The 25,365-nt window shown below is 36.2% G+C and overlaps 1 protein-coding gene and 1 long non-coding RNA gene across 2 annotated transcripts in view; one reads left to right on the forward strand and one right to left on the reverse strand.

The window, feature by feature from the left end:
• The window catches only part of LOC141547686 (uncharacterized), a 40,898-nt gene extending 25,635 nt beyond the window's left edge, over positions 1–15,263 (forward strand). The window contains exons 2-3 of the long non-coding RNA XR_012483591.1: positions 6,977–7,379; positions 12,474–15,263. This is a non-coding gene — a long non-coding RNA (uncharacterized LOC141547686). The remainder of the gene's footprint in view (positions 1–6,976; positions 7,380–12,473) is intronic.
• SLC7A11 (solute carrier family 7 member 11) overlaps positions 1–22,812 on the reverse strand; it is a 110,626-nt gene extending 87,814 nt beyond the window's left edge. The window contains exons 1-3 of the mRNA XM_074276161.1: positions 21,997–22,812; positions 15,794–15,920; positions 9,435–9,550 (exon numbers count right to left, since the gene is read on the reverse strand). Coding sequence (XP_074132262.1) covers positions 9,435–9,550; positions 15,794–15,920; positions 21,997–22,273 — 520 coding nt within the window. The 5' untranslated portion in view covers positions 22,274–22,812. The remainder of the gene's footprint in view (positions 1–9,434; positions 9,551–15,793; positions 15,921–21,996) is intronic.
• Positions 22,813–25,365: the final 2,553 nt, after the last annotated feature.

The raw sequence follows: 25,365 nt of genomic DNA on the forward strand, positions 1-25,365 counted from the left end.
AAATCCAACTGCTGATATGAAGAAGTGGGAGGAGTTTCTATATCAGGAGTTCCCCCACACTGAGGAAATACTACCTTAGATTTAGAGTTGAAAGGGATTTGCCAACTAATCTATGGATCTCATTTTACAGGAAGAGATTACTAATGTTACACAAATAGTCACTGGCACAGCTAAGATCAGTACAAGAGAAAGACAATGAGACAGAGACAGAGAGACAAAGACAAAGAGAGACAGAGACAGAGACAGACAGGGGGAGAGACAAAGAGACAGACAGAAACAGAGACAGAAAGAAATGTATGCTTAGAAAGAACCTTAAATAAAGCTATCTTATCCAAACCCTAATTTTATAAATGGACAAATAAAACTCAGTAAAATCCAAGTATTTGTCATTCTCCTTCTTCTGTATTTATATAGCACCAAATAACCTCTCCTTTTTGTCCATATCTTTACTTTATTCCCCAGGTCCTGCAGCACTAAAGATTCTTTCCTCTATCCTCCCAGTACAGGGCTAGGTTATTGAACATTAATGATGGAAATGATCTGGCATGGAACATGTGTGGGAAATGCTTTCAGTGGTCATCCTATCAAATACGTGGATTTTGCTGACTGGGGGCCTCTTGCTAAAGGAAATGATTCTTCATCTATAGGATTCTAAGTGGCCCCTCCTAAGAGTTTTGACCTACTACCATGACAAAAAAAGGAGTCAAATTGTCTCAAAAGATGTTACTGGAAAACAAGAGCTGCCCACACAGTAAATTATAAAAAACAAAAACAACTTTCACTTTCATTCTTTCTTCTGTTGGGGACCTTGCACTATTCTTCTTTGATTTCCCATGATGCAGTGTCTCCTTGGATTTTCCAAGAGCTATGGCTTCTTTTCACAAATAGCAACAAGTCCATGGGCCAACCTAGGTGGCTCTAAGACTAAATCTCAGAGTCTTAAAAACCTCAAAATCTCTTTTGCTTGATATTCCTTTTCCTGAGCACAGATAAAAACAAATCACAATCATGAAGATCAAACTTTTGGAACCCAGGAGCTACCTCAGGAGTTTAGGAGCTTTAAAATTCCTTAAATAGTCCTAACCAACAGCATAAGTTTTCTATAACCATTTCGATGCTTCTCAGAGTAAAACATTCCAAACAGTTTTCTGATGTGATAAATGTGATTTTAAGTAGTTTTTATTTTTTTAAAGATTTTTTTGTTTTAATAGTATTTCATTTTTCAAAATCCATGCAAAAAGTTTTTAAAATCCACCTTTGCAAAATCTTGTGTACCAAATTTTTCTTCCTCTCCTTCCCCCATCCTCCCTCCTCAAGACAGCAAGCAAGCCAATATAAATTAAGCATGTGCAACTTTTCTAAACATATTTCTATATTCATCATGCTGCACACAAAAAAGAATATCTGATCAAAAGAGAGAAAAACACAAGAAATAAAAATTAAATAAATAAACAACTAAGGTGAAAATACTCTCTATGCTTTGATCCACATTCAGTTTCAATAGTTCTGTCTCTGGATGTAGATAACACCTTTCCACACAAGTCTGTTGGAATTGCCTTGAATCATCATTGTTGAAAAGAAGCAAGTCCATAACAGTTGATTATCACATAATCTTGTTGTTACTATGTATAATATTCTCTTGATTCTGCTCACTTCATTTAGCATCAGATCATATAAGTCTTTCTAGGCTTTTTTGAAATGACCCTGCCCATCATTTCTCATAGAACAATAATAATCCATTACATTCATATGCCATCATTTAGCCAAATACCCCTTCCCAAGAGTGAATTTTCATCTATCTGGAACTGGAATCACAGTATGGAGCTTTATAAAGGACAATTTATTCAAAATTTGCCCTGTAGCAAGTGACCTTTATTTTTTTAATGACTTTTTTCTCTCCCTTAACAAGATAACCATCCAAAATGTTTGTAGGTCCTTCTCTGAAGAGGAAATATTTTTATAAGAAATAAAAAAGTAATCAGGGGAAATATTTGGAGAAGCTAGATAGTACAATGGATCCAATCTTTGGAAAAAGTCTAGAAGACCCGAGTTTGAATTATACCTCATATATTTGATTTGGGAACAAGTCACTTAACCCTTCAACTCCAATTTTCTCATCTGTAAAGCGAGAATAATAATAGCATCTTCTCACAGGATTTTTTGAGGGGATCACATTAGATAAGACACATAATGCTTGGTAAACTTTAAGGCAATATACAAATTGCTTAATATTTTTATGGACTTTAAATTAGGCTCAAATCTTGATTTCAGTTATAATAATGAAATGAAGTGATATATATACATATAACTTTGTAAATATCAAATTGATGTAAGTGTATATTTTTGTTTGGTTTGGAGGATTATTTTTTTTTTGGTTCTTTAAATTATATTTGGATTAAAAACAACAAAGGCTCATCCCTCAATTTCCACTGATACAAGTTTATACAGGGGCTGATATTTGCTTGGGGAAAGCTTATGACATCATCATTTATTTTTATGAAAGCACTGTGAATAGAAGATGAACTCTGGGAAGAAAAGCAATAGACAGGCCTTGTTTTTCTAGAAGATCTAAATTGTGACTGACAAGAGATGGGGGAAAAATTTGCATCTTTCTAATTACAAGGCAAATATATATATATAGTTGAATGAAGGGGGGAAAAGTTATTTCTGAGTGTTTGGGATTAGCTTTAGTTGTTTTTTTTTTTGTTTTGTTTTGTTTTTAAAGTTTTCCAGTAAAATATAATAGATGGGATCCTACAATTCTATAATTTGTTCTTTTCTTCTTTCTTCCTGGAAAATGAATACGGAAGAAATTTCAAGGTAAAAGCTGGTTCATTTCAAGTGATTATTAAAAGTACAGATTTATCTGGACTATGCTCCCTTTTTTTCTCTTTCCTAATACTATAAAATTTCAATTTGAATATGCTCATTTGGAATCTATAGCTTACAATTTAATAAATAAGAAGACAAGTAGCACACAGGTGCAATGGAGTATCTCCAATGTTGTCTTTGGGTACAAACTGAATCCCAAGAATGATGCCGACTTAAAGCAACAGAAATTGTATCTAAGTGATAAGAAATCAAGTTTTGTTGACTTTTTTCTCTAGCTGCACACATGGTAAAAACCCAAGAAAGCCAATTCAGACAAGGGTGTGACTTAATGAGTCTGAACATAAAGTCATGGATAACATAAGAGAATCACTTCACAATTGTTTTTCTTTGATTTAATAATTACTGATTTTATTTAAGATAGCTACAATGTTTTAATTGTAGCCAGTTTGGGGAGAATTACCTTTGATGAACTGAAAATTCAGGCAGACTCAGCTTTGATTTACTTAAATGCTATTAAGTTGCTTTCTTACTTAAAATGAGAAAGGCTAAAACTGTATAATAACCAATATGGAAAAATGGTGAAGAGGAATATACAAAATACAGGTAAATTTCTAATGATATTGCTGAATTCAGTGGCTATCCATGAGTGGGATCTGTAAAGGGGGAAAAAATGTTCTATGCCATGTCCAAATCTGTCTTCTGCTTTTAAGTATCACGTGTCTATTCGAAACTTTGGTTAAGCTTTTTGTTTTCTACAATGACCTTTCAAAATATAAATTTAAAATATAAACTAAAAAAACTGACCAGACTTTGGATTATTCAGTGATGATTTGGTATTGCTATGGATGTCCACACTCTCTGTAATATCAATTGGATTCATAGACAATTTTTTCTTTTCCACAATCCCATCAGTTTATAACTTTTCCTCCATCTTGAACACTATGATATTTTGTTTTGTTCCTTTCTCTTATATGCCTTATACGTTTTACAAAAAATCTGTGCAGGTATCTTAGCTCCTTGTTAGATTGCAAGTCATATGAGGGCAGGAACTGAATTTTATCTAAACTTTGTATGTAGAAGAGTCTGAGGACCATGCCCTTCTTAAAAAATAGGCCCTTAACAGATTTTTTTTCCTTCCCTGAAAATGAATTTAATATCTATGTTGCTTATAAGCAACCATAAGAAAATAGTTAATAAATCAAATATAGCTTCTAAAGACCACCAGAGCTCCTCTGCAAATCTTCAATTTGATCTTGGCTTTTATGCAACATTGATGATGCGCTATTGTCCATTCTTCAAAAGGATATGGTAACATTCATGGTATAATTTTCTGTTTCCATACTAATCAATGATAGTGAGTTTCCAACCCAATTTAGTTAACATGAAAAAAGGTCAATTATAACTAGAATGCAGTATCTAAAGTGTTTTTTAATCTTAATTCTAAATAACATCTTAAGTTAGCTATTACCAAGTTACAGAAAAAGTAAAGGAAGGAAATAAACATTTTCATGTGTTTTTTACAAGTATCCTCACAATAATCCGGGAAAATAGGTGCTATTATTATAACTTTACAGTTGAGGAAACTGAGGCAAAAAATATTTGAAATCACATGCTCGTCTTCCAGATTCAGGGCTATCACTATATCCACAATGCCATTAGTTTTTTCCTGTGGTTACCAGCAATCATAGCTTTTACATAATCTTTCATGGAAATAGGAATGTTAGTTTAAGAAAAAAAAGTCTTTGCCAATACAATTCAAATATTTAGAGGTCTGTCATGTATAAAAGAAACTGGATTTGTCTGATCCCAGAAGGAAGAACTAGAAGGGTAAATTGACATTGTAACGTTAGATTTCACTTGGACCTAAAGAGTTTTGTTCCAGTGAAAACTTCTGCAAAGGAAAAAAAGCAGCCTAAGGAGGTAGTTGAAATCCCCATCATGAGAAGACTGAAATCAGAGATTAGATGATCCTAATCAGGAATATTGTACAATGGATTGCTGCTAGGGACAAATAGGTCAGGCCAGCTGGCATCCCTTTCACCTCTGTGATGATAGAAACTCTAATAATAATATTTGCATAAATGTTGATTCGAGTGCTTTTTTTTTCTTGTTTTTATTTCCCTATTTATTACTTAATGCCACAAAGGAAAGTCACTTCAAAATGAAGCATTTTAAGTAGTCCAATTAAAAAAAATGTATGTTATGTGGTCCTAAATGTTAATTTGCCTCCTTCACATATTTACCAATGGACACAAGGAAGTTACTGGCTTCCCTCAATTTTAAGCCAAAGGGGTCAAGAAAAGGGGGGGAAATCATCCATAGCATATTAAGTCAGGGCCTCCAGAATATGTACCTACACATCAAATCAAATCATTTCTAGAATCAACCTCAAAAGGGAGTTCCCAATCCAGGATAATATGTGTTCTCAACTTCACACATTCCCTCCATTCCAAGAAGATACTTCTCAGATGTGATTCTTTTATGTGGAATAAGCAGATTTTAAGGGGAGCAGAAACCTTTAATCTTGGCTGAAGTAAGCTTGGGTTGTAGTGACATTTTCTAAAACAAAAGAGCTGTCAGGGCTCAGTGCCTCCCTTTCATTTCTGGAAGCTGTTAGCATTATAAAGGCCAATCCTCCCCATTCCTTTGCTTGCTTTCTGAGTATTCCCAAAAAATACTTCCCAAAACAAAGGTCTTAATTTCTATGGACTTATCAGGAAACAATTTTTTTCTTCATTTTCCATCTCTTACCAACCTTCTGCCCCTAGCAGGTATGAAATCACCCAAATGACCTTTGAAAACTGAGTGATCTTCCCCCTAAATCCTGCTGTCAAATCTATTTACCCTCAGGAACTATGATCCTTTTCATTCAACTCTTCCAGCCTTAGGGACAAATCTTCTGGTTAGATACATGTCGGTTTTTCCCTTCAGACCACAGCTTTAAAAGAACCATCTGACATTGGGTTTTGTTTTGTTTTGTTTTGCTTTCCTTACAATTCAGTTAAAATTTCCCTTCCATTCTCAATTTGTAGAAGGAACACTAGAATTTGTGAACCTGTGCTTTAAGTCAACAAAATAACGTCTTTATCCACACAACTTTGTAAAACCAAGCCAAAACAAAAATCTCTAGCTTTATTCAAGTTCATGCTCCTTACAAGGTTTATCTGCCTCCCTCTAAAAGTGTCATTGTTTCAGAGCATCATTTCCCTAAACTAATACCTCACTGTTTAATTCCTCTGTGAAATTTTGATTTGTTTCCCAGCGTGTTCAACTCCACTTTATTTTGCCTTCCCATTTTTAACAAGTAGGACCTGCTTGAAGAGGTCATTGGGATAGATTGGAAAGAAACCACTTAGATTTGCCAAAATAGTAAATCAGTTATCTAGATTCTCCATCTTCAGTCCTAGAATCAACACTACAAACATTATGGATTTGTGGTATTCAGCTAGAGAGAATCTAATTCAAGCATCCTGTTTCTAGGTCTTAACAGTAGCCATTGCTCAAAACTCTATTCCCCCAACTCTATGATAGTTCCCTGGCTCTCAAACCCCCCACTCCACCAACCTCTTTACCTGAGATTCCCTGGCTTCCTTTGAGAGTCAGTGTGAATCTTACCTGTGAATCTCCCCCCACTTCTAATATTGTCCTCTAAAATTGCCTTCCACCTTCATAAAAATATTTGTTTGCATTTGTCCTGCTTTAAAATATGGTCTTCTATAAACAGAGACAGTATTTTTGCCTTTCTTGGACAATATTTGACATATAATAGGTGCTTAATAAATGCTTCTTGATCTGACTGCACTGACTCGAGAGTTCTGTAAGTTAGTGGATCTCTATGTAAGATATTCCATCTCTAATTGCATGGAGAAGGGTCAGCCCATCTGAAATGTAACAACTCCACCTCATAGACTTTCTTAGAACTCAAGTATTACTTCCTACCTGAGGCATTTCCTGACCCCAATTCCACTTGCTCTTATTCTGGGATCCAAAACACTTAATTTTAAAGTATTTTGACAAATTGCATTTCAATATAACTTCTTTCCTATGTAATCATGTATGTTTTATTTTATGTATTTAAAAACATTATTCTTATTTTATGCATTTAAAAACATTATTCTAACATTGGTTTCCCCAATTGTCAAAGGGATCCTTGACACAGAAAAAGGAAGCTCTGCTCCATTGTCCACTGTCTCCAGGAGTATTCACTCCCTTCCATCATTTCATCAAAAACCACATGCAACTTCCTGTTGTGGTCTTTGAACATAAGATCCTGGATGATTTAGCAAGGCTGCCTATGACAATAGCTACCACACCAAACACTAGGATGGTGACTGAGCGGAAGATGGAGCAACACTCATCCCTCCAACAAAAATGTTCGTGCCAACTCTGATTCCAGAACGTCTGTTTTCCTACAACCACGCACAAGCCTTGTGGTGAGGAACACACTCCATAAACCATAAAGTAGCAGAAAAATAAAGCTCTACAACCATGAAACTCCATACAGAAGTCACTGAGGAAAGCTTATTCCATAAGCCTGTTCACACGAGGTACTTTCCAAATATGTTTCATATATGGAAAAATATGGGCATTTTAAATGTCAACCACATCACTACAGTAATAAGCAAGGGGAACTTGGAAAGAGCAGATTTAGTAAGTTGCTGCAAACATTTCCCAGGTTGAGAAAGGGGATTTTTTATATATATATATTTTGTCTTATTCCCCTAAAAGTACTGAGAACTATTTTATTTAGGGCTTTTTTTTTGCTTATTTCCATCAATCAGTATGTAAGTATTTATTATGTGTATATGTGTGTATATATATATATATATATATGTGTGTGTGTGTGTGTGTATGTGTGTGTATATGTGTATATGTACATATGTGTACTGTATTAGGCAGTGGTGATACAAGTACAAAGAATTAAATAATTCTTACTTTGAAGGAGTTTATATCTTAATGGAAAAGACATTAAGTACATATAAAATTAATATAAAGGAATAAAAACAAAGTAGGGTAGTTGGGGGCAATTAGGTGACATGATAGAGATCAGGAAGATGAAAAATCTTCCTGAGTTGAAATAAACCTCAGACACTTACTAATTGTATCACCCTACACACTTAATCCATTTTTGCCTCAGTTATATATATATATATATATATATATATATATATATATATATATATATATATATATATATATATATGTACATATATATATATAATAATATATAATATTATATTATGTGTAATATATTATATTATCCTTAGAAGGGGTCCGTAAAAGGAAGGAGAAAAGCAAGCAGGAGAACAATTTAAAAATGTATCCTTGTTTCACGGAGCTAAAATATGAATTTCCCTATTAATTCTCAGATCCTCCAGTAGGTCTGTAATATCATGAACTTTAACTCTCCTAGCAGCAATCCATGCTTGCCCCATGATATCCACGCACTCCCATATGTTCTCCCTAAAAGCTCCTCTGAAGGTCTGGGGAAGGGGGAGTTTTTCTGTTTTGATATTGCAAGGATAACAATAGCAGATGAATTATCCCTCCATCTAGTATTCTCATTGTGAAATTAAGCATCTTCTTAGGAAATTACCCTAATATTTCTCCCAAACATCCAAAATCTTCTTGCTTTCAAATGTGAACTTTTTCTCTTTTCTCATTTCTCAGACTAAATCATAAAATGGAGGCACCTGAAGTACTTAGTACAGTCTCTGACGTATAATAGATGTTTAATAAATGCTCTTTCCCTTCAAAAATCTATCCACCACTCTTTTGTCTTTGTACAGAATGATTTCCATTCCCCGAATGTTCCTTATTTCAACCTCTCTGAATCTTAACTCCTTTCAAGAGGGTCCAAGTGCCTCTTCCTTAATAAGACCTTTCCTGATTTATTTACTCAATCACCACCTGAAAAACCTTTGCTTATCTATTTACTTTTCTCTATATGTGTTACCTTTCTTCCCAACCACCACCCCTGGAAATAAAATTCCCTCAAGGACAAGAAGTATTTCATTTACTCTGGTATACCCAGTGACTAGTGCACTGTCTGGTACATGGTAGGTATTTTACAAATGCTTGGTGAGTTGAATCATGTGCCCAAGAGTGAAACATGACCCAAAAAGCCACCTGCTGAATCTCTAGTTTTAACACCATGAAATCCCCACATCTTCATCTGAAAGCTCCCAGGTGTTCCCTTCAATAAGACAATTACTTCCCTGCTTTGAAATGTGGGTTTCTAACAAATCCTACCCATGCCTGGGATTCTATGGGGATCATGGAAAGGGCTTTGGACACTATGAAGACCAAATTTCTCATTTTACAGATAAGGAAACTGGGATTTAGAGAAGTTCCGTGACTTATTAAGATATTGTGTCTAAGGTCAAACTTGAATCAAGTTCTGACTCCAAATCTAGTGCCCTTTGCGAAACTCCACACTGCCTCCAATTTCAATTCTCCTAAACAAATCTGGTAGAACCAATATGAAAGGAAAAGGATTATGTGAGAAGAGGTCTATGATGAAAAGAAACCGAACGTGAATTAAGCTAATTACTTCTGCTACTACTTTATGCACCATTCATGTTCATGCCTGTGATACTTACTGATGCCCACGGCCGTAATTAGCTTGATTGCAAGTTCTGGGATTTCACACTGAATAAAAAATGGTTCCAGGATATAGCGTCCAAATGCCAAGGATATCACAGCAGTGGCAGCAGGGCTAGATAGTACAGAGAAAATGGTCACAATAGGAAAAAAGCTAAGAGCATTTGCATTCAAGTTTTGTTATTCATTAGTACATGAAACACTTGCTCCTTTTTATGTTGGAGATTTTTCTTGCACTTCATAAAATCACAGCAATAATGAGAGCTGACACTTAGATGGCTTTTAAAGGACTTTTTACATACATTATGCCATTTGATCCTCACATTAAATCAGTGGAACATGACTGTCCCCATTTTATAGATGGAGAAATTGAGATTTAGAAAGAATTAGGGACCAGTCATGGTCACACAGCTAGTAAGAGTCAGAGGCAGAATTTTCCTGATTAAAAAAAAAAAATCACAAAATCTAAGTAAAAAGGGAATTTGGTGGCCATGTGATCCAACTCAAACATCAAAGAAATCTCCAGATCATTATTGTAGTTGAATCATTTCTGACTTTTTATCATCCCATTTGCAGTTTTTTAGTCAAAATCCTAGAGTGGCTTGCCATTTCCTTCTCTAGGTCAGATGAGAAAACTGAGGTAAAGGACAGGAAGGGTTAAGTGACTTGCCTAACTAGTAAGTGTCAGAGATATCCTTCCTCCTGCTACTAAAACATATCCCACATATATTCGTGTAGGCTTTAATTAAAGACATTAAGGAGAGTACCCATCACTGCCCAAAGGCAAACTATTTAACTTTTATATGGCTGTCAGGAAGTTGTTCCTGAGATTAAATCAGAGACAGATAGAGACAGACAGAGACAAAGAGAAAAAGAGAGAGAGAAAGAGAGAGAAACAAGAGAGACAGAGATAGAGACAGAGATAAAGAGTTAGAGATTGAGTAGCAGCTTAACATGTTTGTATATATAAACATATACTTGTTTATATGTTGCATATGTATCATAATAATTGTATCTATCATTTTAGAATACTTTAATGTTTTCAAAGAGCTTTATAACGATGTCATATTATCTTTACAACCATCCTGGGAGATAATTATTACTCCTATTTTACAGATGAGGAAACTAAGGCAGGCAGCTATTTAAAAAGCTAACACAGCATCTCAGTGTCTGAGACTGAAATAGAATTCCTGGTTCAAAGTCTAGTGCTCTGTGTACTTGGCTAACTAGATGCCTAGATACACACATACCTACCCATAGATGTGAATATATCCATCTGTATTATGTTAATGTACTTTATATACATGCAAATATACACATGAGTTGAAATGTGAAGGAGAATTTTATCTCTCCTCCCTCACAATACTCATACAAGCTTTTCCTTTCAGCATCTTTCCATCATTTTGGACTCCCCATCCTCCATTAATTTGTGCCCTCTGAGAGATCCAAGAAAAAGTCCCTGAAAGATCTATCCATCTCTTTTCTGACTCTCTTTTTGATAATTAAACACATTTATTCCTCATCTTACTTCTTCTCCACCCTACTGGAATAGTAGGCAACAGTTTGGGATATAAACTAATTCATGCTAATCTCTTAATATAAGCTGAAGCAACTAGTGGCTCAGTATATAAAGTATTGCTCCTGGAAGTGAGGAAGAGTTAAATTTAAATCTGATCTCCAAACACTTACTAGTTGTGTGACCTTGACCAGGTCACTTAATTCCTCTTTGCCTTAATCCATTGGAGAAGGAAATGATAAAAACCACTCCATTATTTTGCCAAGAAGAAAAAAAATCAAAAACCAAAAAAAATCACTATGGTCCATAGAGTCAGGAAAAGTCAGATGACTGATTAAGCAACATACAGTAAGATACTTTAAGTCCGCTTTTGTAACATGTTTGCATTTTAATAATCATTATCTATGGACCAAACAAGGTTCTTTTTTTGCCTGAGAAATTTTTATGTGATCCTGGATACATAAAGTGTATCCATACAAATAAAAAATTTACTGATAATAAATCACAATTTCACAATCCCCATATTCAGTTACATGACCCTGTATGGGGTCTTGGCCCACAATTTAAGAAGTTTTGCTCTAAACAAAGATTTGATACAGATGAGTGGTTAAAGACTGAGGTCTGAAGACCTGGATTGGAAATCCAGTTTATTAATTCCTACTTGTGGTGATCTAAGACAAATTAAACTCTATTAGTCTCAAGTTTCTTATCTTCATAAAAAGCAAGTTGGGCTAGATGTTTTCCAAACTCCACCCCAGTTCTAAATTCTTTACTAGATGAGCCAATAAAATCAGACAGTATGATAGGTTAGTGGGTGGAGATGCTACAAATATCTTAGTATCTCTTAAATCAATCCAGTTCTGTCAATTCTGCCTGTATCTACTTTAGAACCAGGTCTTTTTCCCCAAAGACTTAACCGATTCTGTCATATATAATCTAATCTATTTTCTATAGCACCAGGATTCTAAAAAGAACATTTTATTTTAATGGATTCCCAAATAATTATAGGGCACAATATATACATGTGCCTCTGTGTATTTGTCCAAACCTCTATTCCCTCTCCTTAGCACTAATATTACTGTACTTGGCTGAAATGTCCATCAGCATTAAGCTAACACACAATAGTTCCCAGGTAATTGGGCAGAAAGAGGAGGAAAAGGATGGTAGAATCATGGATTCATAGCTGTAAATTTCCTTGAAGGCCATGGAATCTACGCCCATTCTTCAGAGATGTAGTGACTTTCCCAATGTCAAATAGATAGTAATAATAATAATGATAGCAATAGTGGGTTTAAATCCAGACTTTTTTGACTCCAAATCAAATGCTCTTTTTCATTCTATAGTGATCCCTCCACCATCACTGGTTGATCAGCCCATGTCAATAGATAAAGGAATGCTAAAGAAAAGTCCCTTCCTTTTCAAAAATGTTCACAAATATGAACACATGTGGATGCATGTGCTCTCTCTCATTCTAACTGTTTCTGTCTGTGTGTGTGTGTGTCTGTCTGTCTGTCTCTCTCAGATCACCAAGTATCTACTGCTTTCTGGAAACCCAAGAACAACAGCAGACCCTACTAAATCCTCAAAATTCTTTTTAATGATGCCTTCACCACTTTCTAACCATGAATTTGGAAAAGGAGAGATGCAGTTCCAACCCAGGTGGGGCAAGAATGCACAAATAGAATACTTCTGTCATTTTCCCCCCAACTCACTTCTGGACAAATCTATGAGGCAGTCAGCCAAAAAGCAGCCTAGCCCTATAGCCATCTACACTACATTGTGCTGAACTACTCCAGAAAGATACTCATCAACTATCTTCTTTAAAATCCCTTGAGAAGATTAAACTACCTCCCCCCTGGTAATAGATTCCGGTGTCTCACAATGATTATCACTGAAAAAGTCATCAAAATGTCTAACCTTTTCCCCTGATTTCTAAAAGCGTAGACATTTCAAATTAATAGTGTCTTTCTACCATATGGGAGAGGAAGAGATAATCTGACATTTCAAGTATAGCCGATAACTCTACATAAGTCCAACATTCATATGAAAGCATAAGTCTCCTGGATTCAAAATATTAGAGCCGAAATTCTTAAAGATCAAAAGCCATTAAAAATAGAGATTAGGCATCGACTGCAAGGCACTGTGCTCTGAAGGAGAAGGAATGGTCTCAACTAACGGAATTTGCAATTAAGTTAGAGAGAAGAAAAAAAAGAAGTAAATCCAAGGAAGAATAAAAACCAAACTAGAGGTATAGGAGAACTAGAGGACCAGAAGGACAAATCACAACTAGGTAGTGCACTAGATAGAGCATCAATTCTGGAGTCAGAAAGTCAAATCTGGCTTCAGGCGCTTACTAGTAGTGTGGATCTGGGCAAATCCAGCCTCAGATGTGGGCAAATCCGGCCTCAGAGTGTAGCAGTACTGGGGTTCTGGGCAAATCCAGCCTCAGATGTGGGCAAATCTGGCCTCAGAACATAGTAGTACTGGGGTTCTGGGCAAATACAGCCTCAGATGTGGGCAAATCCGGCCTCAGAGCTTGCTAGTTGTATGGATGTGGTTAAGTCACTTATTTGCCTCAGTTTCCTCAATCATAAAATGGGGATAATAATACCTACCTTGTAGGTTTATTGTGAGAATTAAATGAGATCTTAAATTTATCAACCTATATTGCTTGATAGCTCTAGCATTCCATAATTCTATGTGGTAGGTCCAGTCATGTCATCTCCTATTCATTAAATTCCTGTCTCTTCCCATCACCTCCAGGAAAAAATTCAGTTTTCTGCTTAATCATAACTTAACCCCTCCTCTCCCCCACTTTTCCCTATATTATCCTGTTCTTCCTGATACATATTTTTAACCCAGTGACAATGGCCTCCATATCATCCCTAGAAGGAGACACACCATTTCTCCACTCCTGGCATTTCCAGTACCCGTCTCCCCCCCACCCCCGGCTAATAGTATCATCCTTCCGCTCAGACTAAAGATCTCCCAAGGCTTCAGGTAAGTTCCAACTAAAACCCAAACTATACAGGAAACTTTCCACAACTCCTATTAATTCCATTGCCTTGCCCTGGGTTACTTATTTCTTATTCATCCTATAAATAGCTTTCTTTGTATATATTTGTGTGTATGCAGTCACCCCAACAAATTGTAAATTTCTTGAAGGGCAGAGACTGTCTCCAGCTCCTTTCTGCATCTCCAGGGCAAAGCCTGGCATACCTTAGGCACTTAAAATACTAATTGAGTTCATCTTTGAACAACAGATTGGATTCAGAGGGGCAGAATGGAGAATCAGGCAAGAATATGCAAGAGATTCCAGTTTGGGAAAGTAACCTGAGCAGAGTATTTCTAGAGGGAGTAAAGGAAATATGCCCTGATTGTGATTCCACTATGAAAAGGCTGAAATAATGAAAGGAAAACAAATTTCACTGAGGGGACATTACTCCTTTGTAACTTTTTTGTTGAAAGAGAGATTCCTTTGACCATGGAAATGATCATCACTGGTGCCAAATCCATTCTTACCAGTAAATCATTTGCCTCTGAGCTGTGGGAGACAGAAATAAAAGCTTCCATGGGAACTCAGCAGTGCATTTCTGATAAATTAGACACTCAGTGTATGTTTCCCCGAGCTATTATGGAGGATTTTGGAATTGGAAAATCCTGGCTAGCTGTTAAAATTGTGAAGTTAAAGTGATGAGGACTATTTTTAAGGTATGAAAGCACGTTAAAAGGTTGCTTATTTGGGTGTGTATGTGTGTGCGTGTGTGTGTGTGTGTTTTAAGTGCAATTCAGAGTGACTTAGCATTACTGGTTTGAATTTACATTGAAGAAATCAGGAAGATCAATTTCAACAATAATATATGCATAGACTGCTTACATAACTGGAGCTTCTTGGATTCTTCATGGGAGGAAGTGAGTCACTCGAACAAGCAAACTAATCATGCAGCACCTAAGGGGACCAGTGTGACATACTAAGCTAGGTGGGAGGGCACAAAAGCTTCAACCACTAGAATGGTGTAAAGTTATACTGGCTTAGTTGTGTAATCTGGAGTCAATGAAAAGTTTCAAGTCATGCTAACATTGCACTCTTGTCTGGGCAGGGTCTGAATAATCCATACTCAAGGCATCATTTTGCTATTCCAGTGGGTAATTTCATGCTCCATAGCCTTAAAAAGAAAACATATTTGCTAGAATTGCAAATTGAATAATTGAAAACTTGCGAAACATTGGGTACTTGTGATATTTTACCATATTTGGGGAATAGAATAACAACAAATAAAATAGAAATGTCCTTACCATAGCCTGGCATATAGCAGACAGTTAATTGTTTGATGACTAATAAAATTCTGAAAGCAAATATCAAGTGTTAAGTATAAACAAATTATGTATATTTATACATTATATATGTAAAATATATAACTATATGTATATATGTATGTAAAATACATGCACATATGTATATTAAATAATCATATATATGTAAGTGTATTTAATTTTTAAAGCCTTAAACATGATTTTTTTTTGATAGTGGGATTATCCTTCTACATGATTTCATTAATGAATGGAAGTCTTGGGGGACCAGTTTCTTCCATAGATTTATTTTGACTACTGTCTATAACAGTCTCAGAGAGTTGTCTAAAGCTCTGAAAGATTAAGGGCCCTGTACAAGATCACAAAATGTGTATATTTCAGAGTCGGGGATTTTAAGCAGGTCTTTTTCTTCTCCCATACTTCCTGTTGAAACATATGTGCCACAAACTCCTAATTGGCCAGAAATAATCTAGGTGATTCAGAAGTATACTGCAGATGAAAACAATAAGTAAAGCAACTCAGTGTGCTCACCGTATTATGAGTAGTTCCACCCAGACTCGGACAAAAGCTGGTAGTGGGCCAAAGACTTCCAAGATGTAAGTATAGTGTCCACCAGATTTCTTTATACATGTCCCCAATTCAGCATAAGACAAAGCCCCTGTGAAAGATTCATGAAGAAAAAAGAAAATTTGAAAAGAATTATTTCAAAGTATCCAGGTGGCACCAGACCAAAATCTTAAAAACAACATTTCTATCTTGAGGACAGGCTATGGAGAGAGCTCCAAGTTCCAATAAAACAGTTACTTTTCTGAAGAAATGTTTCCTAATGAGCAATTACCTATAAATCATTTTACAAATTTTAATTTAAAAATGTTATAAAAACTCTTCAGTGTGTCCCAAAAATCTTAGTGTACTTTTAGCTTCAGAAGCTTATATATCCTTGGTGTATCCATTTTTATTTTAAGTTTTAAGTAAGCTTTTGAAACTTAAAACTACACTACAGGTTTCAGATATACTGAATAAGCATCAGTTATTAGCTGTATTTTCAAATGGGAAAATAAGTCATCTTATTCAATGCCCACCAATTCCTCTAGGTAGCACAGTGCTGTGCTTAGAGTCAGTGCCTGAATTCAAATCCAGCTTCAGATTCTAAAAATTTAAAACAGCCTGTGACTCGAGAAAAGTCACTTAGTCTGCCTCAGTTTCTACAACTGTAAAAAGCTAAAAATGACTTGGTTATAAATTGATACACTAAATAGAGTATGTGATTAGTATTAATAGGTGTTTTTTTCCCCTTCAACATGTATCACAATTTACTCTATCTGCATGAGTATATAATCTTGGATAATAAATTACCTGAAATTGACCCCATTCTTCCTTTGAGATTGTTTTGAATCATCATGCTTCCATGTCAAAGAATTAGGAACAACCATCAGTAGGTTTTCTTAAAGAAAGCTTCAAAGCTAAAACTTTGTTGTCAAACTTTGACAACTTTAAACTTGAAGGACTCAATTTGTAAATTGCGTAACTAAATCACTAAAAAGAATTCTCTGAATTAGAAGTAGGCTAAATCTCGTGAATGGACACCTCCTTCTGGGAAAGTTGAAAGGACTAACAAAAATATGTCCTGCCTTAATTTGTGTTCCTTTAGCCTGGGTAACTAACCATGAAACAATACTCCTATTATTTTGCTAATATAATTCAAAAGGGAATTATTGTTTAGTTCTAGAGTAACTATCACATGGTAGTACAATATGTTAAAGGATATAAAAACAATAAAGTTCTTTATGTCAAAGAAACACCACTAGGAACTGTTCAACATGAGTATCTTTTGGCTTTTCAGAAGTTTAAAAATCTCATTTATTTATTGCATCTCTTGTATAAGGCAGAAATAGATGTAAACGTAAAGAGTTGTAACCCAGGTACTTTGGAGAGTTCATCATGCTATAGGTAATATACACCCAGAAGATCCGGTTAGCTTTTTTATTGTTAAAGGCCAGCAAGAGACTTGCCAGCTGCGAGAGGAATCAATAAAGAGCTAAACCTGCTCTCTGTTAACACACCAGGATGACTGCCCCCAGGTTTAACCTGGTAAAGCCTGAAGGAAGGTCTTTTTCTAGTCAGAGGTCTCAGCTTTCACAACTGTCAGAGCCCAGATGTGAGAAGTTCAGAACAAGATATCTAATCCATCTATTGACACTGGGCCTTTAAAAGATCCTGAGCCAAAGCTCTGACCTCCCATAAGTCTGGTTTCAAAGCTTTGGAACATTTGTGGCAAATAAAGGTTTGTGGTTGTTTTAAATTTTTATTTAGTTTCCTGTTGAAGTGGCACTCCTGTCTAACTCCTAGCAATCCAGTGATATATGGTAGGCAAAGAGAGATAAATAGATTCATAGAAGAGCATACTCCTAGCAATAAGCAGAGAATACAAGTTAAAATGAAAACAAAGTTAAGTGGAAGTAGAAACAGCTAAAACAAAGTTAAACAGCAGTGCTTTTCTGGTACACTTACCCACTTATGACATGTCAAGAAATGATCAATTAAATGTATTCATTTCTTCACAGAAAGAATGGTCTGTTACTAAGAGATACATCAGGATACAAATCTCCCTTAAGTTTGTTATTCTTCCTCTTTCAAAGGGTAACCTTGTATTATATTTATCTACAATAGTTTAACTCCACCCCATCTTACCTTACCTCTCACCAGAATACAAACTCAAGGATAACAGGAACTGATTGATTTTTCTTTATTACCCAGGGCCTACCACAATTATCTGGTTAAAGTATCCACTTAATAAATGCTTATGGAATTGCACTGAATTGAAATGCCTACTTATAGGCAAATTTTCATAGTAAGGTTCAACAGAACAAGATATTTTATGCTTAGAACATATATATGTGTGTATATACAAATAATATACATATATTCAAATTTATTAACATATAAATGTATGTATAGACCTATACGTATTAATGTTTTTGAGGATCAGTATTCTCTCATCTTAGGGAACTCCTACTGTCAATACTTCCTTCATCCACATATACATATCTATGACTTATTTAAAGTAAACCCTAGGGAGTTGATCCCAACACGCTAAAGTTATATCCTCATATTTTGGAGGGTTTTTGCCCTGAAAGAGATTTAAATACAAGTCTTCTTGTTAGTCCCATATTTTATTAACTTCTCCACTGTCTCTAAAAGATGCCAAAAGTCATTAGTATTAATTATCCTGTGTAACAACCTCAAGAATTCATCCAAGTTAAGAGGCTGAAACTGGACTAGGGTTCTGAACATCTGGAGAAAATTCCAACTTATCACCAAATACATAGGGACAGCAATCCCCCTATTTGCCACATGGTAATGTTTTCATGCTTGAAAGGTATGTGTGAAAAAAGCATTTGATGGATTGTAGATGATAATGAAAACAGTACACATTTATAATTTCCCCACCACAAACACGTAAGTTAGGTATTAAAGGTATTATTTTTGTCATTTTATATATGAAGAAACTGAGACTGAAATGGTAACAGTGTTAGAAGTACAATTTAAGCCCAGATCTTTTTAACTTTAAGCACAGATTCTGTCCAAGTCAATAGGCTGCTCTGTGTGTAGACAAACACACAAACACACACACACATTTACATACAAATATGGGTACCCTGGATTTGGATTTAACAACTGGATTTGGAGGGACGGAGTATAATCTGCATTGTTTTATCTGTATTATTAATATTTTCCCCATCACTTTTGCAAATCTAGGTAACCAGTAAAATGAATCCTTGATTTGTAAAATCTGCTGATTTCCAAAGTATAAATGCTTACACCAAAAACTTAACAACTGCTTAGGTATGAGCTGGGTCCAGCACATCTATAAATATAGACAAATTCTTAAACAGATACAGATAGATATATATGTATCATGTTATGCATATCCTGTTGTGTGTAATAAAATTTATAATATAAATACAATGTATATAATGAGCATGTGTTTTGTCTGGTGTATACATATACACGTTCACATTGTGGTGTGTAATGTGTGTTCATGTATATCATGTATATAATTACTTTGTATTTATATTGCATATATTATATCTATACTTATGTATCTATCTGAGCTTACCCTGAATAGAACTTGAAGGAAAGGAGCCGTTTGATTTTTGTCTTTGTATGCTCAGCACCTAGACAGCTCCTGACACACAAGATCATAGCTTTAGAACTAAATTGTTTCATACCACTTGTAATTTTTCAGAAAAATAAACTGAAGTTGCCCTGAGGTCACACTGTAAATGGCAGACTAAGATTGGAATGACTGTATTGTGCTTAGATTCCAAGTTCAATGTTTAATAAATATTTCTTGATTAATTTTTATTGATCCTTAATATCTCATCTATGCATAAATCTAATTACTAGAATTATATTGCAAAATTAATTTTTGATACAGGAAACAAGGTTGATGTATTTTTCATTTATAATCTTAATTCATTTATGTTGACTATAGATATTGTACCAAGGTTACAATTCATGATGCATGAGAAATGTAATGGTTACATTTCTTGGTATTCAGAGAAGTAGTGAAAAGAGTATGAAATATGAAGTTAGAAAGCCTGGATTTATATATATGCCCTTCTATTTAACCTATCTAACCCTGGTCAACTCATTAAATCTGGATGTCATTTTCTCATCCATAAAAATAGGTGTTTGAGATTGATATTAGTTCTTGCTCTTACGAATCTATAAAAACATAGCATGGAACTATTTTGATATATTATACTGTCCCAAAGATTCTATGCATTTTAGAATCTTTTAAATCATAAGAATCATATAAATTCAAATTTATTGTGTCAACCACAAAGATAGAATCCAATTGAGTCAGAAGAAATGATGTCTAGGATAGGAGATAGGCAGGCTGTATTAGGAGATGGAGAACTAGTCTTGCAGCCTGAGAGACCTGAGTTGAAGTTCTTCCTTTGATATATTGCCTCTGTGAAGATGGGTCACTTCAACTTCAGCATCCCAGATAAACCTATAAGGTCCTAAATAGTTGATCTGAGTTGGTGGAGAGTTTTCCCAGCAAAAATGGCCTACACTACAGTCCTAGTTCAAGACCAAAAGAATAAGTAAATAAAACCAATGGTTAATATAAAAGACTAAGAATGAAGGAAGAGAAAGGAAAACTTCCAACTCCTTATTTAATGGCAGAGGTATAGATCCAATCAACTATGCATGTAAATTTCCTTATAATGGAATTCTGAGCTTTGCAGTTGAATAGAAAATCTTTGGAATGGGATATTTCAGAGTTCAGAAAAAGTTGAGCAAAATCCTAAAAATGTTGACTCAGTGCACATTATAGGTCAGTTTATAGCGCAAAAGTCAAGACATTCACAGGATCATAGAGTCAAAGCTGGAAGGAACCTTAAAAGATCCTTTCGTCCAACTCATTGGACATTTGACAGATTGGGAAACTGAGGCCCAAAGGAAGTTCAGTAAAAGTTATTCAAAATCACAAAGTTAGAGGCAGAGCCATGTTCTCTGATTCCATTTGCAGTGATCTTTCTTCTGTATCACTGGAATCAAAATAAGTTCTCCTTAAGCCTTAAACAAACTTACTCAGGACTTACCTTGCTTTAGAAGGGCAGATTTTGTGGGTTGTTTTTTTTTCCTCATAAGAACATTAAATGGTGCTGCTTCGCTAGATCAATACAGATAGCATTGTATGGATTGGACACTTGAACAAGTTCATTGAATTTCATTGAGGGCATCTTGTCGCCAAATTCTTTGGGACAACAGAGGAACACAAGGGAACGAAAATGCTGGATATATTGCTCAGACTACCATTTAACCAAGTTCAATATTTAGGTCACGGGATAATTTTAAGGGCCTGACATATGATAAGAATTCAGATAACTTGGTGTTTTTTTTTTTTACCTCTTGAGTAGCTATCTTTTAGAGTTGCCCATTATTCTTTAAATTGGCTATTAATACATTCTTCAATTAATTAATACATTCTTTAAATTGGCTATTAATAATTGGGGGAGGCCGTTTCTTTTCCATTTTTTTCAGGTTATTAAGCTTCAATGAAGATATCTTGCTACCAAACTTGTGGACAACAGAATGGAAAAGTAAAAAAATAAAAAATAAAAAAACTGTCTGATCACTGCGGGAATGGGGAAAGAGTGAATAAGAAGTTATAATATGCTAATTATATTGTCTACTTATATAAGAACAGAGCTCTTACATAGCATGTCCTACCATATCTTTCTACAATTTAGTGTTCATGAGGAAATGTCAGGCCCAAATAGTTGGGGTGTGTGCGTGTGAAGGAAAAGCACTATCTCACCATTTAAGTCAGGAAAACTCCTGCTGGACAACTCTGACTAGGCCAACCAAGTTTAACATTTCCCAGAGGCTTCAGGGGCTCAGCTCTAGCATTGCCCAGACAAGCACAAACGTCCAGTGCTTGCCTTTTTATAGGCAATAAAAATGAGTGCTTACTCCCATCTCTACGAAGAAAAGAAATAAAAATATTCTCTCTTCATCAGGAAAGGAAAAGGAAAGAGGGAACTACAAGTCTTCCAGGAACTGGGGAGCAATATCTCCTCATTCCTACCCATGTGCTCTAATTCTCTCAGCAGAAGAGTCCCTCAAGCTCCCAAATCAGCATGCCAGTCTGCATGCCCCCTGGCACCCTCCCACACACATCCCCTCAGAGACTCCACTTTGAAACATCAACTCACCAAATAGAGAGAGGAGTCCACAGACCGACCAGACGACCAAAGACATGCCCACTGTGCCCGTGTTTTGGAGAACTCCTTTGGGGGAGATGAAGATGCCAGCCCCGATGATGGTCCCAATGATGATGGAGATGCCCCTTAGCAGCGTGATCTTTTTCTTCAGCACCACCTTTTCCTGCTCCAGGGCCTCTCTGCTGCCCATGGTGTCCAAGTGGCCATGAGCATCCCCCTGGAGATAGCCTCCATTGGAGATGGAGGGCATCACGGGCTTCCTGACCATAGTGGAGAGCAGAAAGAAAAAAACAAAAAGGGCAAAAGGAGAACACAAGGAGAAGGAGGATGGGGACGAGGAGGATGAGGAGGTGGGAAAAGAAGTAGAAGGGAAGAGGAGAAAAACTTTCAAACTAAGGACTAGTCTCTCTCTAGGACTCCCTGAGTCCGGACTGTTTGTTTCTCTGGTGCCTTTAACGCTGCTCTGGGGCTCCCAGGTGCGGACCCCAAAGGCGTGTTTTATTCTCCCTAATGACTTCTCCAGAACACCTGTGCCCTTCGTGGCGGTCCGAACCTGAGTTTCTGTCCCTAAGCAGCTGCTGCTGCTGCTCGGAGCGCGGCTGCTACAGCCCTATCATTAGAAAGTAGCCCGGCTTCCTCACGCGCTCCGCTTTAAGTTCCGACACTCCAACTTACTCCGGCTAAATGATGATGCAAACTCCCCAGGTTTGCATCAGCCACCGGAGAAGACTCCAGCATTACTCAGCTTTTTTTTTTTTTTTTTTTTTTTTTCCCCTTTTCCCAAACAGTAGCAGCATGTAGCTCCAGCGACCTGCGCTCTTCACAGAACAAAGCCCTCACTTAAAAGGCCTCAGGAGCCAATCCAGGAGGAGGAAACCTACCCAGACCCTCCCAGAGGTGGAGAGCTACTCCCTGGGAGGCCCCAGGGCTCTTCAAACAGAAAGAAAATGAAACAAGAAACAGGAAACATCCACTTAATTTTTATTTGAGATCGCCACCCTTTTCCTCTTACACGCGCACGCACACACCTCTTAGATAAACTTGCCAAGAACTGAAGGGAATATCTAGCTGGATTAGTAAACAAAAATACGGAATTCTCAGTGTGACCCCCCCACACACCCACCCACCCACCCATCTTTTTACTTCCTTAAAAAAAAAAAAAAAAAAAAAAAAACTTTAAGTTGCTTAGCAACCCAACTAAAGTTATCTTGTGCAAAGAGACTTTCTGCTGCACCTTTCTCGTCACGAAAGAGACTGACTCATCCTGAAAACAAGCCGGGGAGAAAAGGCTTTTTTTTTTTTTTTTTTTTTTTTTTTTTTTCTTCATTTTACTCTTATGACACACTTAAATTTCCCCGGCGTGATGGTGTGATCCATGGGAATTTGACCACTTTTCAAAACCACAATGACCCCGACTTGAATCATTTTCAGATTATTTTGGTGATTTCCTAAGGAGACAGCTTTTCTTTTTCTTAAAGGGCATCTCTCAGGGCATTTTTGTTCCCTAAAAGTAGTTGGAGAGGCAGCAGGGATTTAATGGTTTCTTGTGGTTATCGTTGAGACATTTCAATCGTGTCAGAGTCTTCCTGACCCCATTTGGGTTTCTTTGGAAAAGATCCATTTCCTTCTCCTGCTCGTTTTCCAGATGAGGAAACTGAGGCAAAAAAAATGCGCATGATCATATAGCAAATAAATGACCAGGGTTCAAGTTTTCCCACTTACAAAAATTTATGACCCTAGGTAAGTCCATCACTCAATTGGAAACTCTCCTCAGAAGAGGATGTTTGGAATTCTCCATCCCCATTGGGTCTTTTTGAGTTTTACAATAATCCAGCGAGATCATATCTACAAGTATTATCATCCCTATTTCACAGATTAAAAAAATTTTCAAGAGGGGTACTAACTTATCCACTGCTGAGTGTACCCTGGGAAGGAGGGGAATGGAGAATGTTATAATCAGATTTTCAAAATTAGTTTTCAATAAAAAAAAAAATTCACATGGAAAGAAGCATTTTTTTAAATGGCAAAGATTTTCAAGCCCTCTAACTCCCTCCATCAACAGTCTCTGAAACTGGTGCCAAGAGAATGACAAGCCTGTAGGTCAGCAATTGGCTGCTATTACCTGTGGTTTGGGATTCCAGCAGCCAAAGTTACATTATCAGCTCTCTTTGCACTTATCACTCAACTAGCTTCTGAGGAGCTAGATAAAAATCAAATAAAGCATGTTAGAGAAGTGTGAAGGGGAGGGGAGAAGAAAGAAGGCTGGAGAAAGTCTGGAAGGTAGTCCTGGAATGCTCTGCTCAACTTCTGCCCAATTCTCCAGAATATTACTGTGGCCTTAACCACCTGGATATGAAGTTCTGTAGTCTCTGGTTATTTAGAGTTGCAAGGGACCATCTAAATAATAGCAAATGATTTTATTTACTTTTTCATAAACACTTTTCTCTGTTTTTTGAGGGAAAGGCAATTGAGGTTAAGGGTCCAGATTATATATAAATGTTAGGTATCTGAGATCAGATTTTAATTCAGGTGTCCTGAATTCAGGGCCTGTACTCTTATTCATTGGGCTATCTAGCTGCCCCTTTCATAAACACTTTTAAAAGATTTGCAAGAACCAGGAGATCATTATACACTTCAACAGCAATACTGTATGAGGATGTATTCTGATGGAAGTGGTTATCTTCAACAAAGAGAAGATCTAATCCAGTTCCAATTGATCTGTGATGGACAGAATCAGCTACACCCAGAGAAGGAACACTGGGAAATGAGTGTGCATTTTTTGTTTTTCTTCCCAAGTTGTTTTTACCTTCCAAATTCAATTCTTCCTTAGCAACAATGACAACAATAACAAAATTCAGTTCTGCACATATATATTGTATATAGGAATATACTATAACATATTTAATATGTATGGGAATACCTGCCATCTAGAGGAGGGGGTGGAAGGAAGGAGGGGAAATTCAGAACAGAAGGGAGTGCAAGGGATAATGTTGTAAATTACCTATGCATATGTACTGTCAAAAATGTTATAATTATAAAATTAAAAAAAAGATTTGCAAAAACACAAAAGTCTTACAGAAATTATTTCCTTTGGGTCTTACAATAACCAATCGAGTTTAGAACTACAAGTATTATGAGCCCCATTTCACAGATGAGGAAACTGAGTGTCTGAAAAGGGGCTGTCTCACCCCACAGCAACCCAGTTACTAAGATTCAAACTGTGGTCTTTTAGCTTCCAAGTCCAATATACTTTTCACTGAATCAAAGTTGAATGAATAAAGCTCATATAGTCATCTTCTTAAACTGTGATTTGTGACCCCATATGGGGCCCCTAACTGAATGTTGGGGTCACAAAAGTAT

Source organism: Sminthopsis crassicaudata, chromosome 6 (assembly GCF_048593235.1).
Source record: "Sminthopsis crassicaudata isolate SCR6 chromosome 6, ASM4859323v1, whole genome shotgun sequence".
Taxonomy (NCBI): domain Eukaryota; kingdom Metazoa; phylum Chordata; class Mammalia; order Dasyuromorphia; family Dasyuridae; genus Sminthopsis; species Sminthopsis crassicaudata.